The 24,621-nt window shown below is 50.6% G+C and overlaps 1 protein-coding gene and 1 non-coding gene across 2 annotated transcripts; one reads left to right on the top strand and one right to left on the bottom strand.

Moving 5' to 3' along the window:
• The first annotated feature begins 3,540 nt into the window (after window positions 1-3,540).
• TRNAM-CAU (transfer RNA methionine (anticodon CAU)) lies at window positions 3,541-3,613 on the top strand. Its single transcript has one exon. It is a non-coding gene; the product is annotated as a tRNA-Met (tRNA).
• A 3,415-nt stretch (window positions 3,614-7,028) lies between these two features.
• Window positions 7,029-20,163, bottom strand: TLE7 (TLE family member 7). Its single transcript, XM_054668460.2, has 10 exons — window positions 18,988-20,163; window positions 10,064-10,470; window positions 9,920-9,942; window positions 9,715-9,773; window positions 9,160-9,375; window positions 8,811-9,052; window positions 8,471-8,612; window positions 8,171-8,324; window positions 7,717-7,790; window positions 7,029-7,415 (listed from the first exon to the last, which is right to left on the bottom strand). The coding sequence occupies exons 2-10, from the start codon at window positions 10,372-10,374 to the stop codon at window positions 7,311-7,313; spliced, it is 1,326 nt and encodes a 441-aa protein (XP_054524435.1). The 5' UTR covers window positions 10,375-10,470; window positions 18,988-20,163; the 3' UTR covers window positions 7,029-7,310.
• Window positions 20,164-24,621: the final 4,458 nt, after the last annotated feature.

Here is a 24,621-nt window from a genome sequence, read left to right as displayed (position 1 = left end):
GGAATTTTTCCTCTCACTGCATGATGAAATCATTGACTCTCTCAAGATTCAAGTTCCAGGAAGCCCCTAACAAAAAAGAGGAAAGAAAGAAAGGGCCAAGTGCCATGGCTCATGCCTGTAATCTCAGCACTTTGAGACCCCCTGTTGCTACAAAAAAAAAATGTTTTTAATTAGCCAGATGTGGTGGTGTGCACCTGTAGTTCCAACTACTCCGGAGACTGAGGCAGGAGGATTGCTTGAGGCCACGAGTTCAAGGCTGAGGATTGCCCAGGAGTTCAAGGCTGCCGTGAGCAGTGATCACTCCGCTGCACTCCAGCCTGGGTGAGAGAGCTTGAGAGCCTGTCTCTCAAACCAAAAAAAAAAAAAAAAAAAAAAAAAAAAAGCCACACCTAGAGAGAGATGGCTTTCCATGTCAGAGACACTGGGATGGATACAGTAGAGACAAAACCTGAGTGGATGGTGCTGTCTGTCCTCACAAAAGTGATGACTTCTTGGATGTCTCAGATGCACAGTCTGGTGAGCAGAGAGCTGGGGTAGGCCAGGGAAAGGACCAAATGCCAGCCAAAGACGGGCACAGTGGCCACCTCTAATCCCAGCACTTTGGGAGGCTGAGGCGGGCAAATCACTTGAGGTCAGGACTTCGAGACCAGCGTGGCCAATGTGGTGAAACCCCATCTCTACTAAAAATAAAAAAATTAGCCAAGAATGGTGGCACATGCCTGTAATCCCAGCTCCTCAGGAGGCTGAGGCACAAGAACCACTTGAACCCGGGAGGCAGAGGTTGCAGTGAGCTGAGATCATGCCACTGCACTCCAGCCTGGACAACAGAGCAAGACTCTGTCTAAAAACAAACACACAAATGCCAGCCAAAGAAGTGAGGGGACTCCTCACAGTCGGGATCATATCTGAGCTGAGTGTGAAAGGTGAATGGCTTCAGGCATAAAGAAGACAGTAAGAAATGCCTGGGGAGATAGAGAAGGCTTGGCTGGTGCCTTTCTCACTGGTCCCTGGTCCTGCTGCCTCCCCTCCGCTCCTCCCTCCCTGCGCACCAAAGTCCTGGGGCTGCTCCAATGGCCGACTCCTTCCAATCTTCTATTGCTTTCTCCTCCCCGCTGGTCATGCCAGCCTCATCTCATAGCCACCCCTGCCCCTGGCGTTGTCCATGTCTCTTGTTCTCACCATGCACCCAGCCTCACACACCCACCCCTAACACTGAACGCTTGGATCTCTGCTTCCTACGTAGAACTGTCTACAATCTCGACATTTCACAAATCAATATGCAAAAACTTCTTCCTGCATACCTGCTGCAAGGAATTCAGAAAACTCCATACCAGCCTCTGCCCCTAAGAAAGAGAAGTCAGCTCACGGAAAGAGGAAAGGCACAAAGAGGTAGCAGAGAAAGAACATTCCCTGCTAGTTCTGGGCCACTGTGGCAAGGGGATCCCAGAAGGAAGGGGTCTTGTGGACCACGGATGCTGGGGTAGGACTGGGTAAGTGGGAGGATGGCAGGAAGGTTCTGCACGGGTCCGTGGAAGTGGGTGGCCCGTTTCATCCAGGTGGGAGAGTGTGGGTTGGCCTTGTCCTTGCAGGGCCCTGTGGAATATTTCCCCAAAGGCTGGGAGAAGCCACTCAAGGTTAGGAGCGGGACATCTTGAAAAATATGTTTAAAGTGATTGCTAGAACAAACTATGTTCCTTCCCTCTATAGCTTCTCTGGCTGAGCAGCTCTTCAGAGCATCTGGGAACCACCCCAACTGGGGATGCTGCCTGTCCATCAGCTCCCCGGGGCAGAGTGTGTATGGCCCCAAGATGAACATGAGGGGAGCCCCAAATTCAAGGCTGGCTGGTGGCAGAGAGAAACGCACCCAGGACACAGACTTCGGGCAGTGCTCTTTCCTCCCTTCACACTCTCCCTCCTGCGCTGAACCTGGAATGGAGAGAGCAGCAGAGGGCGGCTTGGGGGTGGGATCCTGAGCCCCCCTTTCCCCACACCTCTGGGCACGTGGAATGTGGCCCACCCAGGGGTGGCTCAGATCCTGTCTCTGGATCGCAGAGGTCCCAGCCTAATGGAGAAGGCAGGACTAACACACAGAGAACAACTGAGAACCCCCTCAAACCCTGGGATGTGCTAGTCACCAAGTGCCCTAGGAGATCAGAGAAGGAAGAATCAGAGTGACCACTGTGCAAGAAATCACCGGAAACCAGTTCCCAAAGGAGCACCGAAACCCCGATCAGAAGAGCAGGTGTGTGCGTGGGGGATGGGGGGTAGAAGAGACTAGTCCTATCAGGTATTGAAATATATGATTGGTTACCTGGTAAAAACAAGCAAAAATGCCACAAGGTCTTAGAGAATGAGTAAGCTGGCAAGTTCAAGGTCGTCATCTTACCCAAAATGGTTTTTGGGCAATGGGATGGGGTGAAGACTCCCTGGGGCAGTAACATCCCTGAAACAGTGAGGAGGGAATCTTGAGATGGGGAGAGCTCCCTCCACCCACCCATCCACTCGCCCATCCCTCCCCGCACCCTTTATTCCTGTCATCTTTTCATGTGACAATAAATTGGACAGCCCTGCTTGGAGCCAGCAGTGCGACTCTGCTGCCCTTCATAGACCCTCTGGGCCTATGTGTAACCAGGAAGCAAGATTATTGGAGAAAGAAGAGAGAAAAAGAAAAACGCGGGATGCAAAACAAACAAATAAATAAATAAATGAATTGGCAAGTCCAAGGCAACCATAATTTCTTCCCTCCATTTTCCGACTGAATTCACGTCCAAGAATCTTCTGGAACCTTCCCTCCCTGCTTCCACCTCACCCCCACCTCGACTCCAGGACCTAGACCTGGGCCTGGAGATTTCACACCCCACACCCCTTCTCCGCCCTCCTGCCCTCCTGCCGCGCTCTCCTGCTCCCCAGGGCCCTACTCACCCCCCGCTCCGGGGTCGCCCCTGACGCCCACCCGCGGCTGACGTCGCACGCTCCAGCCTCAGTCCACCCTGGAACCCTGCATTTGGCAGCCACGCGAGCCCATCTCCCGCCCAATCAAGAGGCCGTCGCTCTGGAGACGGAGGACCCCAGCTGGGGTCACCCCTTGCAGCCTCCTCTCCCGTGCTTGCCAGTTCTTGCCACCCTCCGCCGCTTGCACCGGGCCCAGGCGCTCGTCCCCCGCTTCCCCCGCGCCCCAGCCCGGTCACGCCTCGGAGCTTGTCCCCACCTGGCCGTGCTCAGAGTCTGCCTGCCGGGCGTCCCACACGCACCGCAGGGCCCCACCGCCTCTTGGTGAGCCGCGGTGGCTCGGGTCCCGGGTCCCCAGTAGGCTGCGCTCCCGGCAGGCAGCTTTCTTCCCGGCGCGGGGCTCGTTCCCTGAGGCCAGGCCGCTCAGTGGCCGCAAGAGCGCCCTTCCCACATGTCCCCAGGTGTGCGCACAAGCCCGGGGTGAGACCAGAAGCTGCTGCCTGCAGAGCCCGACCTTGCGTAGATGACTCCGCGAGTGCAAGGGGCTGCAGGCATTTTCTTATAGGAGGTAGCAAGCTTGACTAACTACAGGCCCTCTTAGCGCAGTGGGCAGCGCGTCAGTCTCATAATCTGAAGGTCCTGAGTTCGAGCCTCAGAGAGGGCAGCTGTTTTGTTGTGCTACGATTGCAGCAAATGTTCGGATGTAACCCAGCAAAGCACTCTGAACTATGGGCAAAGAGTAGGTGTGTCCTTCAAGGACCAGAGGGTAACAATTGCAGCAAATATGCGGATGTCACCCAGCAAAGTGCTCTGAACTATGGGTAAAGAGTAGATGTGCCCCTCGAGGACCAGAGGGTAAGGATGTGCCATCACCTGACAGCCAGGTGTACAGGAGCAGGGGACCCCGCCACAGGGCCGCGTAAATAAAATACATGGTTAGGTCAACTCGCGAATGATTCAACCTTGCTCATAACGAAAAGAAACTCAGATCACAGCCACAGGAACTGCTATTGTCCCCTCTCCCAGGAATTAAAATCCACAAATGAGGCCAGGTGCATTGGCTCACATCTGTAATCCCAACACTTTGGAGAGCCAAGATAGGAGAATAGCATAAGCCCGGGAATTTAGAGACCAGCCTAGGCAACATAATGGGACCCTGTTTCTACAAAAAATAAAAATAGCCAGGCGTGGTGGCAAGTGCCTCTAGTCCCAGCACCTCTGAGGTGGGAGGATCGCTTAGGTCGAAGCTGCAGTGAGCCCTCATCACACCATTGCACTCCAGCAGTTTTAAAACAAAACAAAACAAAAACCTCCACAAATGAGAAAACACGCACTGTTGGCGTGAATGTAGGCAAACGGACACTAAGCGTTGCTGGTGAAAGCTAAATTGAGTCAATTCCTCTTGCAACATCTATGAAAATCAGCCTATTAGACCACTTCCAATCTCTTTTTTCCTCGACCTTCCTCTGCTAGGAGAAAGGCCTTGTCTCCACCCTCGCCTCTATCCCAGACCCAGCTTCCAAGAGCCAGGAAGACCCAGGCAGTCAGCGCCCAGCCTCAAGAGATCTAGGAGAGGGGGATGGGGCGTGGCTTGAATGACAAGCTCTGATTCTAGCTCTAGCTGAATCCTTCCATATTTTTCATTACAATACCTTCTATTTATTTTGTAGTTTATTCTCTATTAGTTATTTAGAAGCATATTTAATTTCCAAAATAGGAAAATTCTAGTTTTATTTTTATTATTTATATCTTAATTGCATTGTGGTCAAATAATATATTCTGTAAAAGTTAAATCCTTTGAAATTTATGGCTCAGGTATATGGTCGTTGTAAATGCTGTGTATGTGGGTGGGGTGGGGGTGTGTTCTGTAGTGGTTGTGTGCCTTGTTCTAAGTTTTCTTTTCTTTTCTTTTCTTTTTTGAGACTGAGTCTCGCTCTGTCGCCCAGGCTGGAGTGCAGTGGTGCGATCTCAGCTCACTGCAAGCTCCGCCTCCCGGGTTCACGCCATTCTCCTGCTTCAGCCTCCCGAGTAGCTGGGACTACAGGCGCCCGCCACCACGCCCGGCTAATTTTTTGTATTTTTAGTAGAGACGGGGTTTCACCATGTTAGCCAGGATGGTCTCGGTCTCCTGACCTCGTGATCCACCCGCCTCGGCCTCCCAAAAGTGCTGGGATTACAGGCGTGAGCCACTGCACCTGGCGCCTTGTTCTAAGTTTTCTAATCATGTTATTCAAAGCTTCTGTACCCTTATAAATTTTTTATCTGTTTGAACTGCTGGTTACTGTGAGATATAAATTTGTCTAATTTGTTGATTTTTCTTTTTGTATTTTGAGGCTACAATAACAACTACGTAAAAACAGAATTCTTGTGCTTCCTGATGAATTGAACCTGAATTGAACACTTATGAAATGTTCCCCTTTATCTCAAATATTTTTTGTTTTCTAGTATGTTGTCTAATATAACATCAACTTTCTTTGATTTGTGCAGAAAGTATCTTCTTCTATTATGCTGTACTTTCTGTACCCTTATGTTTTAATGTATCTTTCAAACACAGTTATGATTTTTTGAATTGTTATATGATCTCTACAGATTAATAGGAATATTTAGTCCACTTACATTTAATATAATTACTGCTATATTTGGTTTTAAATCTATCATTTCAGTAAGCTTTTCCTTTTCTGCTTCTTCTTTGTTCTTTTTTTCCTTTTCCCTCTTTTCTTGGATTATTACTATATATTATTCCAGTATTTTCCCTCTTTGCTTGGAAGCTGTATACTTGTTTAATATTCTTTTAGCAATTAACCTAGAGATTACAATGCTACTCCTTGATTTATCAACACTGCTATTAATTAGGACTCTTATTTCCAGAAAGCATTTTAAAATTCTTGTACTCCCACTCCCAATTATTACCCTTCCAACTTGTATGTCTTTATTTTTAATTCTCTTGGACACATACTTAGGAGTGGAATTACTGAATCATATGGTAACTCTGTTAAGCATTTTGAAGAACTTCCAAACATTTTCAAAGTGACGGCAACATTTTGCAATCCCACCAGCAATATATGAGGATTCCAATCTCTCCACATCCTTGTCAACACTTGTTATTGTCTTTTTTACTCTAGCCATCCTAACAGATAAGTCATAACTCCTTTGGGTTTGTTTTCTTCCATGCAATAGTCCAAAGTGAACAGCTTATCTCGATGTCTGACTCATGCACACAGGATGCTTCTATCCTGTGGTTCTGCAATGCCCTGGGGCCTCCACATCATTTGCCTTGAGCTGGTAGAAGTGGAAGGAGACCCTGGAGGGAACAGTCCTACTTCTTTAGCCTAGCCCAGAGCTGACACATATTATTCACTCATGATCCACTGGCAAGAACTAAGTTCCTGACAACGTCTACATGTTGCAAAGGATGGCATACTTGGCCCTTGGCATTGCAGCTTCCTCCCAGGGAAAACTCCAAGCCATGAACTTCAGTGGGCAGCTGGCAGTCTCAGCTATACAAACACCAAGCCAAAAAGAGGACCCTGATGGAAGAAGACTAGAAAGCAGGCCTATATGGCTTTTTTTTCAGGAGCTGGGCCCTTTCCAACCTGGTGAAGCCCAGATATATAATACTACATTGTCACATTTTCAAACGTGAGGAAACTGTCCTGAAACAGTGAGCTAGGTAGCTTTGATTAGCACCAAACACCAGAATTAGCATCAGGACTTTTAAAGAGTCAAATAAAATGATGTAGCGTGAAGCAGGGAGCTTCTTCATCACTGAAGTTAGGCACAAAAAGGGAACCTGTCCTCAGAACATGGCTAGACCAGCTCTAGGAATTCTACCTGAGTCAAGAGTTGAGCGTTATTGGTCTATCTATCAACTCCCTGATACAATCTGAAAGTTGGTACGTGGACTTACATTTCTTGAGCTTTAAGATTCCAAAAATTCCTGCTTAAAAAAAAAAAAAAGTTTACAAACAAAACTAAGTCTGGTCTAAAACTCCTTCCCCACCTTGAAATTTGCTGAAGGCATAAGCAATCTATCACAGTGAGTTTGTGACTTGAAAGAAAGGGACACATATCCAAGCCACTTTGCTTTCTGCTTTGCTATTTTATTCATTACAAAGGGATCTCAAGTTTCCTGCCAAAACCCAGAAATCAGCGGTAGGAAGATAACAAAGGAAAACGCTCCAAGCCATCTGATTAAAATCTGGGAGTGCAGGCTGAGAGCGGGCTACTGGAGGGGAGGGATGACCCAAGCTAAGACAGAGGAGATGGCAGGTGTTAGAGGTGTCCAGCACTCTGAAGCCATCCTCACAGCCACACCAGCCCAAAGACTGGGTCTTCACTGGCAGGACCATGGCATGCCACCTTTAATACAAGAGCTGGTAGATGGTGGCACTGCTGCTGGAGCCCATGACCAGATACTGGTTGTCAGAGGACACGTCACAGCACAGGATACCTGAAGACTCCTCTATCTAGATGGACGGAAGGGCCAAAACAGGGATCACATTTGGGGCCAGACACGAAGGCTTCATTTAGGGCTGTTTCAAGGCTCAGTGTTGACCTAAGGCTCAGGTGGAGGACAGGGCCAGGTCTCAGGGATCAAGGTGACTTGGGAGTTCATAGGATGTGAAGTCTTTATTTCCCCTACTCTGTAAAATGGCCTTGGCTGCCATCTCAGAGGTGTTTTCCAACACCCACTGGAATCCAACCAACTGGGACCTGGAGCTACAAGCTCCCAGTGCCTGGGTCCGGGCATCCCTCTGTGTCCAGTACCTGAAACAACTTTTGTAGAGAAGGTGCCTCCAAGCCACTGAGGCGCGTATCTATCGCGGTCACAAAATAGCTCCCTGGTGAAGGAACGAACAGGTGAGAGGCCAGAGACCAATCCTGCATTCTAGTTCCAGCACTGTCCCCAACCAGACTAAGGGCAAGTCTTTCTCTGCCTGTTTCCCTATCTATGAAAATCAGACACACAACCCAAGCCATTCCCTTATCTGCCCCCACCCTCCTACCACACACAAGATCATGGTTATCACGGAACAACAGAAGGACAATCAGATAGGGTTCACGCCTCTTCAGTCTGCCTGCGTCTTCAGGCTGTCATTCTGTGCAGGATCTCCCATTACGGAGGGAGCCAGAAAAGGAAAAGGGGGGTGAACAGAGAAAGAAGAGACGACAGCAAGTTCAAAATCGGACACCCAGTGGTGTCACCTGGCTTCTCACTCACCACAGGAGGCAAACTTGAGGCTGTGGTGGCGGGTGTATTTTTTCATGAGAGCCTTAAACTGCTCATTCCGACGAGTGTGAAGGAACACGATATCACTCGTTCTCAGGCCCGCCAATACCCATTCTTCACCGGGGTCGTGGGTAATGCTGAGGATCTGTTCGTGGAAGCAGGTTTGAGGTCAGCACTCAAAGTTGCCAACGCCATCCTTTGTGCCCACCCCTCAAGCTCACACTCCCACCCCTGCCTCCATGCATGGCTCCACTGCAGGTGGCATTCTGCCAGTGGTGGCCAGCCGGGCACCTCATTCTGTAAGTTGTGTTGGTGCAGCCTCTGGTAGCTCCTCAGGTCCCAGGAATACAGGGTGGTGTCTTCACCTCCTGTCCAGAATATATTGCCGGTGATGTCCACACATCGGGACCCGTATACAGGAACTTCGTGCTTCCTGGTGGGTGGGAAAACAACTCAGAGGGTCACTGAATGGTTTGGGCCCCCGGGAAGTTTCAGGGTCAGGAAGCCCCTAGGAGTACCCCAGATATATCTTCTACACTGACTCGCCCAGCCCTAATGCAAAGAGGGGAAAGAGCCTCACTGGCAAGCCCTCCCCCAGGTACACCTGAGTGGCTCTGGAGAGAGGTCATACCTGATCAAGATTTGGTTCTGCAAATCCCAAATCTCAACAAATCCATGGAAACAAGCCAAACAGATATGGGCATCAGAGGACACAGCCAGAGAATAGCACGTGGGGCCCGTCGAGGTCAGCTGTGCCCTGACCTGGGGGGTGGGTGCCAAGTCCCAGAGAGTCACGGCCTGGGACGCACCCCCTGTGATCAGGCTCCGCTCATCAGGGAACAGCTTGCAGGTAACAACACGGTCCTGGGGATGCTGTAAGGAAGGGTTCACACACTGGTTTCCCCTTGGGGCACCGAACCTGGGTCTCACGTCAGAGGCCCTGTCAGAGTTCCCTGAGTCCTGCTTTGGATCTCCCTCACCTGCAAGTCCAGCTGGGCCCGAGGGGCCTTGTCCCCCGCATGCAGTGCACTCTCATCCCATACCCTGATGTAGCCGGAGCCACACGTGTACACGTGGTGGGTTGAGCCGCTGATGGCCACAGCGTAGACTCTCTTTCCATGGAAGAGTGTGCCAACCTTCCAGGAGCCCTGTGGGGCCCTCTTCTGCCTGACCACAACTTCATCTGGAATGGGGGGCTAGGCAAGGAGAGGGTGGGTAGCAGTGGCCCTGACCTGCTATCATTAATAGGACAGTCCACCCCGTCTTCCAGCTAGATTCTTAACCACCCACCCATCCACCCACCCAACCGCAGAACCTGGCCCCTGGTTCCCAGGGTCACAGCTCTTGAAGAAATGACACTGTGAGCTGAAGACCCTACTTCTCAGGATGGGGGAACAGGGAACATAGCTCAAAAGGAGCAGGAGCCCAGGACACCCCCCTACCTATGGGAGAGAGAGTGAAAGTGTGGACACATGGTTTCTTGATTGGGGGTAGGTGGGAAAGGAAGGATCCTGAGTATGAAGTTGGACACTTACAATTGCTCTGAGCAATGAGAGGACTTCTTCACTGGGAGAGGAAGAAGAGTAAGGCTGGCCTGCAGGGAAAGAGCAATGCCCACCTGCTCACAGAGTCCCACGCTTCAGGGAGAAGCCTGCTCTGTTGACACCAGGCCCCCGTTCCTAGTCCCCCATCTGGGGCCCAGCTTGGGCGACCACACGCACCACTATGACTGGTACTCACCAACCTCAGAACCCAGTAGGAAGCTACAACACATGGAGAGAGGGAGGGAGGAGACAGAGTGTGAGCCACAGAGCTTCCTGCTGGGATGCCCTCTCCCCAGTCCAGTTTGCCACCCCCACTGAGTCAGGTTCAAGCAAGACCTGCCTTGGGCTGGACTCTGCTGCTTCTCCTGGTTGTGCATCAGGGAGCCCAGCGGCCTGGAGCTCAGATCTACCCAGGCCCTGGAGGTGCCACTGCTGCTGGGTCACCATGCTTGTCTCTTGATCAGCAGGGCTGTGCTGTATTGGGGGGCCCGGGGGCTGCCAGGGCACTCCAAACAGACTGCCCAGTTGCTGCTGCACTTGTGGCTCAGGCTGAGAGGAAATGCCAGAGCTTTCCAGCACATCCCTCCTCTCCTCTGGCTCACCATAAGCCCCGAACATTCTGAACGATGCCTCTTCCTTCTCTCCACTCATGTTCTTAGATCAGTGAGGTGTCTGGACCACCTGGTTCTAGGGCTTGATAAATAGACCCGCCAAACAGATACCAGGTTCCCAATGTGTCCTGATCCCCTGTAAGGTGAAAAAAAAAGAGATGCAGCTATGCACATGTGCTCTGTAGGGTCTCTTTAGAAGGGGCAGAGAATGTCTCCTTTGGTGAAAAGATTCAAAAGAGTGGTTGCCAACTAACTTTTTATATTAGGTGTTGGCGGCAATGTTGTCAAGGGTGAAAGCGTCACACAAGCACTTTGAGATGTTAGTGCCAGGCATTGTATTTTTCCTTTTATGCAAATGGACTGTATTTCTGGTCATTTAAAAATCAAACTCATCTGCCGGGCACGGTGGCTCACACCTGTAATCCCAGCTCTTTGGGAGGCCGAGGCAGGCAGATCACAAGGCCAGGAGTTTGAGACCAGCCTGGCCAACATTGTGAAACCCAATCTCTACTAAAAATACAAAAATTAGCCGGGCATGATGGCACGTGCCTGTAATCCCAGCTACTTGGGAGGCTGAGGCAGGAGAATCACTTGAACTGAGGAGGCGGAGGTTGCACTGAGGTGAGATCGCGCCACTGCACTCCAGCCTGGTCAACAAAGCAAGACTCCGTCTCAAAAAAATCAAACTCACCTTTTCATCTGGCTGTACATATTTCAAATGAGGGCTCATACCTAAGCTAAATAAAATATAAGGCAACAGGAAACTCCACATACCACATGTGTCTCTCACCTAGAGGGGTTGGAGGAAACCCCAAGAGATCATAAGAATATAAGGTGTCCTACTTGGACGGGGCAAGGCTATCTAATGATGAAGTTGGCTTGGAGGTGATTACTCTTTCCTACCCTATGGGATAATTCTGAGAACTGGATGCAATCACTCAAGTAGAATACTCGGCATTGTACAAGGCTAGTGGTAAACAATCAATAGAAGATAGTACACTTATTTGAGGCCTGTGTCAGGGACCAGAGCTTTGAGGATTTAAGTAGACCAAATACCCTCCTTCAGGAAGGCTCCTGCCCAACAGCCAGCCCTAGGAAGGCCCTGGAGAGACCCAGGGTTCTATGAACAGAGCACATCAGGAGCCTTAGGGATGGGACAAGACAATGCGTGGGGAAAGGATCTTCAAGTGAGAACCACCAGCTTGACAGCCAGGCTCAATAGCTGGCTCTCAAACACCCACGAACTCTATGGCAAGCACCAGGATGGGGGCCCAGGCTACCTGTCCTTGGGAAGATGCAGGGGAGAGTTTTACTTCTCTGTGTGTTTGGCCCTGAACTAAATGCTTTACATAGCTGTTCTCATTTTATGCTCACAACTATATGGGCCCCATTTTATAGATTTTTTAAAACTGGAGCTTGGAGAGCACTGGGTCCATGATCAAACTGCTAGAAAACACAGAGAGGAGGTTCAAACCCTGTCCTGCATAGCTCTAAACCACCTCCTTTCCTACCTCCCTATTAGAAGGAAGGCAATATCCGCCATTATTACCAATGCAGTGACCTTTAACCTAGTACTTCCACTTCTAAAAATGTACCCTAGAGGTGCACTTGGATATATGCAAAATAATAGATGTGACAATGTTGGGACATTGTTTGTTATAACCTTTGCAGAGCCAAGATTGCACCACTGCATTCCAGCCTGGGATTTGGCAGATGTCTGGCCAATGCCCAAATGACCATGGGAGGAGACTGGTGCAATAAGTTAGAGTATAGCCATATGGTAGAATGGTATGCAGCTATTAAAAATAACAAGGACATGGCTAGGCATGGTAGCTCACGCCTGTAATCCCAGCACTTTGGGAGGCCGAGGCAGGCAGATCATGAGGTCAGGAGTTCAAGACCAGCCTGACCAACAAGGTGAAACGCTGTCTCTACTAAAACTACAAAAATTAGCCAGGTGTGGTGCCACGCACCTGTAATCCCAGCTACTCAGGAGGCTGAGGCAGGAGAATTGCTTGAACCCGGGAGGCGGAGGTTGCAGTGAGCCGAGATCACGCCAATGCACTCCAGCCTGGGTGGCAGAGTGAGACTCTGGCTCAAAATAAATAAAATAAAATAAAATAAAATAAAATAAGGATGCATACATTGATATGGAATATTCCAAGGTGTATTAATAAGTGGGTGAAAACTGCAATGTTCAGAAAAATGTGCCAAATATGCAACTTTTATGTAAAAGAAAAATGGAAATTAAATTTATCTTTGTATATAAGAAATTAGAAACAGTGGTTGCCTTTCAGAGATGGAAATTGGCAAATAGGAAAGAAGAATGGTAGGGAGATTTGTCACTGCATAACTCAGTACCTTTTCTGCATATTTCTGGACATTCAAACCTATGTTAAAAATGGTTGGATCTGGAGCCTTTCTCATCTCACCCCAAATGTTGATCCTCCTGATTCTTAGTTGTTTAAATAATTTAACACACTCTCCCTGACTTGCCTCAGGCTCCTCTAATTGGAGACACCAGGGCTGAGCTTGGAGCATGGAAACTCCCAGCAGAGACCACCACTGCTCAGACCCCCTTTTGGGGGCTACGTAAAGTTTAAAAGCAGTGAAACTATTTAACCAGAGCTTCAGCCTCCAAATTTGCCAGAATTTCACCCTAAGAATAAAACAAGGCTTTCTAGAAAGAGCAGGAGGAAGAGTCAGTATCACCGATTCCCTTCTCTTCTCTCTCCCAGAGCTAGGAACACAGAGCTCCCCACCCCCTTACCAGACAACTCTCTTTCCAAAGCCCCCAAAATGCTGGTCTGGGGGCTCACTCAAACCCCCATGGCAGGAAACTCACCTCTGAAGGAAGAAGGTCAAACCCTAGACATGGGAAGTCAGCCAAGCTAAGACCCAGCCAGGCATAAGAATCCCCACATCCTCTCCCAGCCCCAGACCCTCCCTTCCACACCCAGGTGCTGCCCCTATCCTGTGGTGCTGCTGCTTTTAAACGTGAGCCTAATGGATCATCAAGCCCTGGGTCAGAATCTCGGTCAGGTATCCTGGCCCTGAATGGCTGTCAATCAATCACCAGACGTGGCCACACAACCAACCCGGCTGAGCCAAGCTGCTGCTGGCGGTATCTCAGGTTAACCTATGAGCCCTTGAGTTGGGGGTAGTAAGACAGGGATCCGCCAAGTATTTTCATGGCAGGAGTTAAGATAGAGGGAGACATTTTTAGGGGGATATGTCTTTGGACTGGATTCAAACCACCCTACAAGAGCCAGCGTCTGTGCAAAGATGGGGAGTTGAGTTGAGCTGTTCGCCAGAGCCAAGAGTCAGAGTCTCAGCTCCAGGTGAATCTCCTTTGCTTGAGAAGGCTGATCTTGGCCTGAAGCCAACAGTGGGTGACTGTGGGAGGGACATGGGGCCGCTTTCCTCTTCCTCCCCTGCTGTGGCCTGAACGTGCCTGGCTCTGGGCCTCTAATCTTTTACCAGTGTCCCTGAAAGCAAAGACTGAGGAACACTCTCTTTTTCGTGGCTGTCTCAGCCACTGGTTCTTATATTGGAGCACACATCAAATCCCCTGGAGGCCTTGTTAAAAGTGTGGTGGACCCACTCCCAGAAATTCTGATTCAGGGCTGGGCACAGTGGCTCACACCTGTAATCCCAGCACTTGGGGAGGCCGAGGCGGGCAGATCACTTGAAGTCAGGACCAGCCTGTCCAACATGGTGAAACCCTGTCTATACTAAACATACAAAAATTAACTGGGTATGGTGGTGCACGCCTGTAATCCCAGCACTTTGGGAAGCCGAGGCAGGTGGATCACCTGAGGTCAGATGTTTGAGACCAGCCTGGCCAACATGGTGAAACCCTGTCTCTACTAGAAATACAAAAATTAGCTGGGCATGATGGTGCGTGCCTGTAATTCCAGCTACTTGGGAGGCTGAGGCACAAGAATTACTTGAATCTGGGAGGTGGAGGCTGCAGTGAGCTGAGATTGCGCCACTGCATTCCAGCCTGAGTGACAGAGTGAGACTCTGTCTCAAAAAAAAAAAAAAAAAGGAAAAGAAAGGGAGGGAGGAGACAGAGAGAGAAGAGAAGAAAAGAAAGGAAGAAACAAAGACGAAGGAAGGAAGGAAAGGAAAGGGAAGGGAGAAGAGAAGAGAAAGAAATTTTGATTCAGTAGGCATGGGTGGGGCCCAAGACTGTGTTTCTAACAAGTTCCCGATGTGTTGGTGATGCTGTTGCTGCTGCCACCAGGCTGGGGACCAGCATCTGAGAGGCACTGGGGGAACCCTTCGGTCTGAGGATCCCTTTCTGGAAGGAGAGGAAGGGGTGATGAAGCTGGACCCCTTTCCTCCTTCACTCCTTGCTTTTGCCTCCATTCCCTGATCACCCCCTTTCCCCCACTGAATCTACTGTCTCATCTCCTCTGGCTTCTTTCTCATTCATTGGCTCCCTTCTTTTGAAGAAATCCTGAGATGGCTGCTACTTACAGAGGAATCTTTTACCACCCCTGACCTCCAGTCTCCAAAGCTCTCTGTCTCTCCCTTCTCCCCTCTGCCTCACTTACACACCCCTTGTCCCCAGAACGTCTGTGGCTGCCTATTGCCTTCAAGATAATGTTGCTGGAAAGAGAGGGTCCTGATCCAGACCCCAAGAGTCTTGGATCTCACGCAGGAAGGAATTAAAGGCAGGTCACAGAGTGCAGCGTGAAAGAAACAAGTTTATTAGAAACTACTCTGTTGTAGAGTGGAGCATCCTCAGAAAGCAGGAGGAGGAACACACCATCTTCTGTTAGTGTCTCTACTTATAAGAAACCACAAGGAGTGGCCGGACACAGTGGTTCACAGCTGTAATCCCAGCACTTTGGGAGGCCGAGGCGGGTGGATCACCTGAGGTCACGAGTTCGAGACCAGCCTGGCCAACGTGGTGAAACCCGTCTCTAATAAAAATACAAAATTAGCCAGGCATGGTGGCATGCCTATCATCCCAGCTACTCAGGAGGCTGAGGCAGGAGAATCACCTGAGCCCAGGAGGCGGAGCCCTGAAGCAAGATTGCGCCACTCCACTCCAGCCTGGGTGACAGAACGAGACTCCATCTCAAAAAAAAAAAAAAAAAAAAAAAAAAAGAGAGAGAAAGAAAGAAAAGAGAAAAAAGAAAAGAAAAGAAACCATAAGGAGCTGTAATTAAACTTAGAATGTGCAGATTGCTCGCTAAAGGTAAGGGATATTGGTGGGCGGCTGTAATCCCAGCTATTCGGGAGGCTGAGGCAGGGAGAATCACTTGAACCTAGGAGACAGAGGTTGCCCTGAGCCAAGATCGCACCACTGCACTCCAGCCTGGGTGTCAGGGCGAGACTCCATCTCAAAAAAAAAAAAAAAGTGAAAATAGGGACAGCCCGAAGAGTTGCAAGAGTCAAAGAGAGCCGTGGTTCTTATACCCAGAGGCAAGTTAAAGGCAATTGGTGCTTTAGAAATAACCGGATGGACAGAGAGTGCATCCTGTTGTCCCTCAGCCGTGGATAGAGGGACCCAGCTTGAGCTCAGGATGTGCCATAGTTGAAATTCAGGTGTATGTGGGCAACAGGTGGGACCCCCTTGACCAAAACTGTCAGAACCAGGGTAAAGTTGATTCCACGCAGAGAAAGCAAACAGGGCTGATGATAGTAATCAAACACACCTGTGCCCCTTCCCCACCACCTTTCCATCCCTGTGGCCAGTTGGCACAGTCTTACTGACCCCTGCTGTGCTGGGCACTGAGGAGATGAGGCTGGGCCCACAGAGCTGACCATGACCCGTGTGGAATTCCCTCTTTGAAGGGAAACTGACCACTGAACTGGAGATTACAAGTCAGAGTGGAAAGTGACATGGTGGAGGAGGAGGGCTGTAAAGGGGTGGGGTGTGTGAGCCCAGAGAAACTCACATAACCTGGAAGTGAAAGGTGATAGGGAGTAGGTAAGGTCAGAAGGATGGAAGGACTCAGCGTGGGAAGCAGGGTAGCAGAGAGCATAGGAGAATGTTCCAGACAGACAGAAGGGCAGAGGCAAAGGATTGGATTTTAGCAATTGGGAGAATTTTCTAGGGGCTGGAGCACAGAGGGTGTGTGTTTTGGAGGCAGGGAGGGCAGGAATGTGTCCTCCTTTCCAGAGAGAGTTGGAAGGCATTTAGGGGTGGTTCTGAGCTGGGGGAGACATAATCAGAGTTGGGTTTCAGAAGGAGGACTCGGCCTGTTCTTCTAGGGATAGACTGGAGGGAAGGGACAAGACTGGAGGCTGGGAACCAGCTAAAAGAAAAAGACACTCCACATCACCAGTCATCCGGGAAATGGAAATCAAAGCCACATGTAATAGATCACTTCACACACCCTAGGATGGCTATGACAGCCACCAAAACCACAGAAAATAACAAATGTTGGTGAGAATGTGGGGAAATTGGAACCCTCCTACGTTGCTGATAGGAATACCACGGAGCAGCCACTGTGAAAAACAGTTTGGCAACTCCTCAGAGTTAACATGTGACCCAGCAGCTCCACTCTTAAGTATATGCCCCCAAAAATGGAAAACAGGGACTTAAACATTTCTTGGACACCAGTGTTCACAGAAGCATTATTCACAATAGCCAAAAAGAAACAACCCAAGTGTCCCCCAATTGAAGAATGGATCAAAATGTGGTGTAACTATACAACGGAGCATTACTCAGCCATAAAAAGAATGAAGCTGTGATACACACTACCACATGGGTGAACCTGAAAATATTATGCTATGTGAAATAAGCCAGACACAAAAGGTCAATACTGCATGATTCTATCTACATGAAATATCCACAAAAGGCCAATCCTTAGAGACAGAAAGCAGGTTAGTGGTTGCCAGGGACTGGCAAAGGGGAATGGGACGCCACTTCTTAATGGGTCTGGAATTCCTTTTGGGATGACAAAAAAGTTCTGAAACTAGAGGGTGGTGATGGTTGTGCAACATTGTGATGTACCTAATGCCACGGAATTGTACACTTTAAAATAGCTAAGATGAGCCGGGCACCTGTAATCCCAGCTACTCGGGAGGCTGAGGCAGGAGAATCACTTGAACCCCGGAGGCAGAGGTTGCAGTGAACCGAAATCGGGCGACTGCACTCCAGCCTGGGCAACAGAGCGAGACTCCGCCTCAAAAGAAAAAAAAATAGCTAAAGTGTTAAATTTCATGTTATGTGTATTTTACAAGAAAGACCCAAAACCAGACATGGGGTCATGAGTTAGGGGTCCTGCAAATCCCAACAGCATTTTTCCTTCTTCCCCTTTAGCCAGCAAACTCCAGGCAGTTTAGCTGGTGGTTTTCTTCCCTTTGCTCCCCTAGAAGAGCCACACAGCTGCAGGTGCCCCAGTCCGGAGGCTATGGGTAGCTGTCGTCAAATGGCTGGTGGGACCCCAACACCTAGTGGGCCAACACAAAGGCCAGAGATGGGGTCATCTGGGCAGAACTGCGACTGTGAGCCTCCAGATCTTTATTTGAGGGCTGACGCGCCCTCTGGCGGGCACCTGGAAGGGACAATGCACGGCCAGGCCCCTCCTCCCACCTCCTCCCTCACTGTCACGGGGAGCCCCAACTCCCCATTCCTTGCCAAGGCCCCTTCCTCCTAGCATGGTGGCGCTGCCCTTCCCACAAGCACGGTGGCGTCTCCCGCATCGTACATTGCTCTTCCCACCCACCTCGCGTCCCGTCCCTGCCATGGGAAGTTTGCATTCCCAAGTCCTGCATTCCGATTTCTGTCCTGGGTCCATCTCTTATCTCCCCAGGGACCTGTTACCAAAGCCCCCTGCTCAGTCACTCTCAGGAGCCCGCTGGCAACTTTCCGCCTCCCCCACAGTCCTCGACAGCAACTCTACAATGTGGGCCTCGCAGCAGGATTTCACTCGATTTGTTTTGTAAGAAAAGTTTACTTTTTGTTGTTGTTGGTAGAGACAAGGGTCTCACTTTGTTGCCCAGGCTGGTCTTGAACTGCTGGCCCCAAGCAATCCTCCCGCCTCGGCCTCCCACAGTGCTGGGCTCACAGGCGTGCGCCACCGCGTTGCAATGGCTGCACTAACCACTCAGAGCGCCCTTGGGGTTCTGGCCTGCAGGGCGCGGCGTGCGCGGCCGGGCTTGCTAGGTTAGGGACCCGCTGCCCCAGGACTCCGGCCGTGGGCAGCTGTGACAGGGCTACTCCTCTGGGTCGGGCAGGGTCCAGCCCTCGCTTGGCCGGCGCCCCAGGGCCTGGCTCTTGGATTTTCCTCCCGCGCTCCCGGAAAGCGGGCAGGGGTGCAGCGAGCGCGCCGGCCGCCAGGGGGCACCAAGGGCCGGGGGCAGCAAGGACTCCTCGTGGCTTCTCCGCCCACCGCGCAGGGCGCAGACTTCCGGACGCAGGGCCCCGCTCCCCTGCCCCCTTCCAGACCGAGGCCAGAGCCGAGGCCCGAGCCGAGGCCCAGGGTCAGAAGCGCTGGCCCACGGCCGACGCATAGGCAGACAGGCCCTCGGGCGCTCACGCGCAGTCTCCAACTCCAGCCGGCGTCGCCGGCGCCAGCACCTCCGCGGGCGGCCCCAGCCTGGGAGCACGTGGGCCGCGGGGCTGCGGGCCGATGGCGGGGTGGGGACCAGCAGACGCGCGGGGATCCACGGCAGAACAGCCCCTTACCGTGGCGGGGGCGCTGAGGTCCCTCGGGGCAACCAGAGGACGGAGGCTTGGTGCCGCAGGGCAGTCGGGAAGGCTTCCTGGAGGCTGGGCTTGAGCCGAGGGTGGGTGGGATTTCGGTGGCTGGCAGGGGGTGGGGGCCACGCCTCAGGAACACTGAAGCCACTTGGGGAACAGGCGGCACAGTGAGAGATCCAGAAGGAGGAGAAAGCCGGAAAGCGAGCAGAGGTGGCCCAGACCGTGCAGGGGAGGCCCCTGAGACCCTGCCCGGTACAGGATGTGCTAAAGGACCACCTGGTCTGTAGTGGGTCTCCGGGCCTGCGAGCTAGGGGAAGGGGCTACAGGGGTCCTCGCCTTCCCCCAGGCTGCGGCGTTCCCCAGGAGAAGGCCAAGGTTGACCCATGTAGGATTCCCCAGCAGGTGGTCAACCCCTGGCCTGTGGAAGGGCCTGCGGACGGTGCTGGAATGGAATGGAGTGCAATGGAATGTGTCGGAGGATGTCGTCATCCTCTCCAGGCCAGAAGATAACAGATGTGCAGGAGTGGAGATTTCAAAGGCAGAGAGAACGGGAGAGAATCCAGAGCCTCTTCCCAGAACCCCCAGCCCCTGCAGAGAGAGGGCCCCCAGGCCTCCGGGAGACTGTGCAGATGACACAGGAGCTCTGCTCCTCAGCGCATGGACGCCCTGCTTAGGCCTCGCACCAGGCTCTCCCCTCTACCTGCGGGTGCCTTGAGACAGGACAGCCATGTTTTCCTTTGAGCTTCTATTTCCCCTCCTGACCTGGCCAGAGCAGGCCCAGGTGTTCTCTGAGCTCCCTTCCAATGTGACAGGCCAAGGTGGGTGTGTGCACCTTGCACTGCAGGGACAGAACATGCAGATCCCGACTGAAGGAGAAAGACTTTAATCCTCCCCCTTCCAGGCCCAGGGCTCCAGTTAAGACAAGCAGAAGTGCTACTGTGCAGGGTTCTGGAGTCTCCTGTGCTCAGGTTTCTTGCTGTCCTGGTAAGGCCTCCACTGCACGCACATGGCTCAAGACTGGTGTGGTGAACACCGAGGCTACACAGTCTCCTGGGTGGTGGGGTCATGTGACTTCACGAGGCTTTGCAGGTGTCTGACTGCCTTCTTCACCCTCCAGTCGTTGAGGTCTGAGCAGATGACCTGCCCTGGACAGTAACAAGCCTACGGAGAGGGAGAAAACCATCAGAGTCCTGGGACCATCCCCACCCTATGCTGACCAGGAGCCTGAGGCTGAGAGGCCCAGGGTCACATGGGACATTGGTGGCAGATCTGAGATATCAGGTTATGTCCTCTAGGATTCTCAACCTTCCATGAGTCTGAGCCTTGATCCTGCCACTGCAAAGAAACTGTGGACCCTGCGGGAAGCCAGGGCTGCAGGACTTCTTGTCCCCCTCTACGGACTGCCATGTCTCAGAGACCTGCAGAGGCTGTCCATCAACTGGGAGGGCTGGGGTGAGCCCTGGCCTTCTAAACTCTCCTCTGGCCCCAGTGAGAGACCACATCAGCCCCTGGTTTGCTGCATGACCAGGGGGTCGTCCCATCCATCTCTGGGCCTCAGTTTCTCTAAATGTAAATCCAGGACTTGGACCCCTCCAGGGTCTCAGTGCTTGGTCTGGAACAGCCCAGAGGAACAGGGCTGGCTGGTCAAGGAGAAGAAGGGTCCTGCTCTCCCCTCTCCCCAAGGTGTGGTCTGGGGGCTCCGGGGGCTGCCTCCTCCCATGCCCAGCTCCTAGGATGCCTGGGGTGGGGCAGACTTACACGATGGCATCCCTAGGACACTCTACCAAGGTCCCGTGCCACGTGACAAGCTTTTGGACAGGAATGGCTCCTTTGAAATACTCAAGGCAGCACTCCTGGCCGACACCAGCCCTTGAGCTACAGAGAGCCGGTGCAGGAGTGTCTATGTGAGGGTGTGGCCTGTAGGGTGTACCATGTGTACCACTAGGTGTGTCTGTGGATGTGGGGGTCTGTGGGGTACACCGTGTGTGTCTATGTATGTGAGGGGTCTGTGTCTTTGTCTATGTGTGCATGTGTGTCTTATGTGTGTCTATGGGTGTGGGGGGGAGTCTGTGTGTCTATGTGTGTATGTGTCTATGTGTGGGGGGGGTCTGTGTGTATGTCTGTGTGTGCATGTGTCTGTGTGTGTCTATGTATGTTGGGGGAGTCTGTGTGTGTCCTTGTGCGTTGGCTATGTGTGATGGGGTATCTGTTTGTGATCTATGCGTGTCTGTGGATGTGGGGGTCCGCAGGGTGCACTGTGTGTGTGTCTATGTATGTGGGGGGTCCATGTGTGTCCATGTGTGTCTGTGTATGTGGAGGTCTACGGGGTACACTGTGTGTGTCCCTGGGAGGCTGTGTGTGTGCATCTTGCTTGTGCCTATGGGAGAAGGATTTGGGGGCTTCCTGCATGTGTGCACCTGTGCATGACTGTACATCAGATGTGCACACACTCAAACCACCACCCCCTTCACCACCTCTGGGCCAGGCTCTGGCTGAGCCTTTCCTGGAAGCAAGTAATTCAGGCCTCACAACCGTATCTGGAAGGCAGGTTCTCTGTTACCCCATTTTACAGATGATCAAATGGAGGCCCAGAGATATGAAGACACTTCAGACCTGTTTTCTCATCTGTGTGCAAAAAAAAAAAAAAAGATATCCAAAACTTGGAAATGGGCAAAATGATGATTATGTGTCTTTTAAAAGTATATATTATGCATTTTCTAGGCATTTCTCCCCCAGCTGTCCTTGGACTCTCCCGGGGATAAAATTCAGTTTGACTACCTCTGATTGGGGCCCTACCCTTTCACAGTCCTGTGAACGTAGAGCAGACTTACAGCAAACTTAAGGGTGGGACCACGTCATTTGTCTGAGTGAGAAGATAACCCAACCTCCAGTCCTCACCCTAAGTAATTCTTCATCTGGCTGTTCATTTGTATCCTTTACAACAAAATGGTAATAGTAACATGTTTTCCTGAGTTCTGTGCACTGTTTTAGCAAATTACTGAACTGGAAAAGGGGGTCATGGGAACCCCCAATTTGTAGCCATATCACACAGAAGCATGGGTAACCTGGGGACCCTCTACTTATAACTTGTGTCTGAAGTGCAGGGCAGTCATGTGGAAGTGAGCCCTTAACCTGTGGTGTCTTCACTTACTCTGGAAGTGTCAATTGTTAAAATTGTAGGGCCGGGCGCGGTGGCTTACGCCTGTAATCCCAGCACTCTGGGAGGCCGAGGTGGGCGGATCATGAGGTCAGGAGATCAAGACCATCCTGGCTAACATGGTGAAACCCCGTCTCTACTAAAAATACAAAAAATTAGCCAGGTGTGGTGGCGGGTGCCTGTAGGCCCAGCTACTTGGGAGGCTGAGGCAGGAGAATGGCATGAACCCGGGAGGTGGAGCTTGCAGTGAGCCGAGATCAGGCCACTGCATTCCAACCTGGGTGACAGAGCGACTGTCTCAAAAAAAAAAAAAAAAAAAATTGTAGGACACCCAGTTGGTGTCTGCAGAGAATTGGAGAATCGTGTGAAAAACCGACACATTTGGTATCAAAGATCTTGTGAAAAGCAGCGTTTCTTTACTACCAATAACAGGTGATGACCCTATTTTCTCCATACTATTATACTGTCCTGGTGTACACAAATAGATTCTGCTGTATGATTTATTGAAGAAAACCACCATCTAGAAATGGACTTTTACTAAAAATTGTTCAAGGATTCTGGGACAATAACCTTCATCTTAACAAGCAAAAAGAGGGACAGAGAGAGATTTCGGATTTTTTTAAATCGGATTTCTAACTTTTTGAAGACCCAGAATATTTGGCATTACTGGAACTGCCTTGCTGCCTACCCAGAATTTGCTACAGCTGAGTTGAGGCTGCCTTCTTTAGGTAGGGGACGCACTCTTCAATTCTCCACCCCCCCTACTCCTTGTCACTCTGTGTAGCCTCATTCGTCTTTCTGACTTTGAGGACACTTGAGTATCTGTGGGCCTACAGGGATGTTTATGAGGATTTGGAGTTTGCTGGTGATCGTTAAGTCTCATTTACTAGCGATTGTTTTTCTCCTGTTTTTATCTGTGGCATGTCAGAAGTCCTGGAACATGAGGATCTGAAGGAAGAGTGATGCTCCCAGTCCAATTATCTTAAATAACTGTCCCACATTCAGAAAACCTCCAGTGGTTTTGAACCTCATTCTAAACTAAATGCAGACTAGCTTCTGTTCTAAGGAGCCTGGGGGCCAGAGACAGCATATGCCTTACAGAGCTCACAGGTGGGCATGGTAAGGAGACGGTGTGTGGCACTTGGGGGATGGCAGAAGTTATCATGTCCCTTTCTTACTACTTACTATTGGGCCTGCTGTTCTTCAGCTTCCTGATAGTTAGCTTGCCTGCTCCTATTAGTGCTTAGAATTTTTTTTTTTTTTAAGACAGAGTCTCACTCTGTCGCCCAGGCTGGAGTGCAGTGGCATGATCTTGGCTCACTGCAGCCTCCGCCTCCTGGGTTCAAGTGATTCTCCTGCCTCAGCCTCCTGAGTAACTGGGACTATAGGTACGCACCACCATGCCTGGCTAATTTTTATATTTTTGGTAGACACGGGGTTTCACCATGTTGGCCAGGATGGTCTCAATCTCCTGACCTCATGATCCGCCCACCTCGGCCTCCCAAAGTGCTGGGATAAGAGGCGTGAGCCACTGCGCCCAGCCTATTGCTTAGAATTTTTTAAGGTGTTGAGAGATTCCCTTCCAAAGAGTATCTTGAGGCTTCCAAGATCTTCATCAGAGACCTTGAAAACCACCGAGACTGGGAATCCAAGGTAGCCACCTTCCTTCAGGACCTGAAAAGCCATGTGTTTATGCAAGAGTTCCAGTTATTACAAAATAGAAACCCTGTAACATGCTATCTTGTTGACTACATTTTATACTTATATAAAGGGCATCTATAGTAAATGTCATTTTTGACAGCTGCATAGTATCACATGTATGCATATATAACAATGTAATATGCAAAAAAACTTACTAATTTTCACACCTTAGAGTACTGAGATTGAATACCTCTTCTTACTTTAACAGTCATTTTTTAGTATCTGTTTAAAATCTGCCTGTTAGTGTGTCTAAATTATTTATCTTTAGATATTAATGTTTTAAGAGACAGGGTCTCACTGCCACCCAGGCTGGAGTGCAGTGGTGGTCATAGCTCACTGCAGCCTCGAATTCCTGGAGTCAGGTGATCCTCCTGCCTCAGCCTCCCAAGCAGCAAGGACTGCAGGCACATACCACCACGCCTGGCTTTTATTATTTTTTGTAGCGATGGGATCTTGCTATGTTGCCCATACAGGTCTGGAACTCATGGCCTCACGCAATCTTCCCGTCTCAGCCTCCCAAAGCACTGAGATTACAGGTCTGATCCACCATGCCCAAATACTACACTTTTATATCACAAATTTTACAAAAGTATTTCCCCATTTTGCGCTTTATCTTTTAAACTTTAAAACAAAAACATATAGGAATATTTAGTTTTGAGTAGTCGATTTATCAGTACATACCCTGTGGATAGTTTCTAGCTTTCATCTAATACTTAGAAAGCTTTTCTCAATTACATGAAAATTAAAAATGTACTCATACC

Source organism: Pan troglodytes, chromosome 18 (genome assembly GCF_028858775.2).
Source record: "Pan troglodytes isolate AG18354 chromosome 18, NHGRI_mPanTro3-v2.0_pri, whole genome shotgun sequence".
Lineage (NCBI taxonomy): Eukaryota > Metazoa > Chordata > Mammalia > Primates > Hominidae > Pan > Pan troglodytes.
This window is presented reverse-complemented; position numbering and strand designations above follow the sequence as displayed.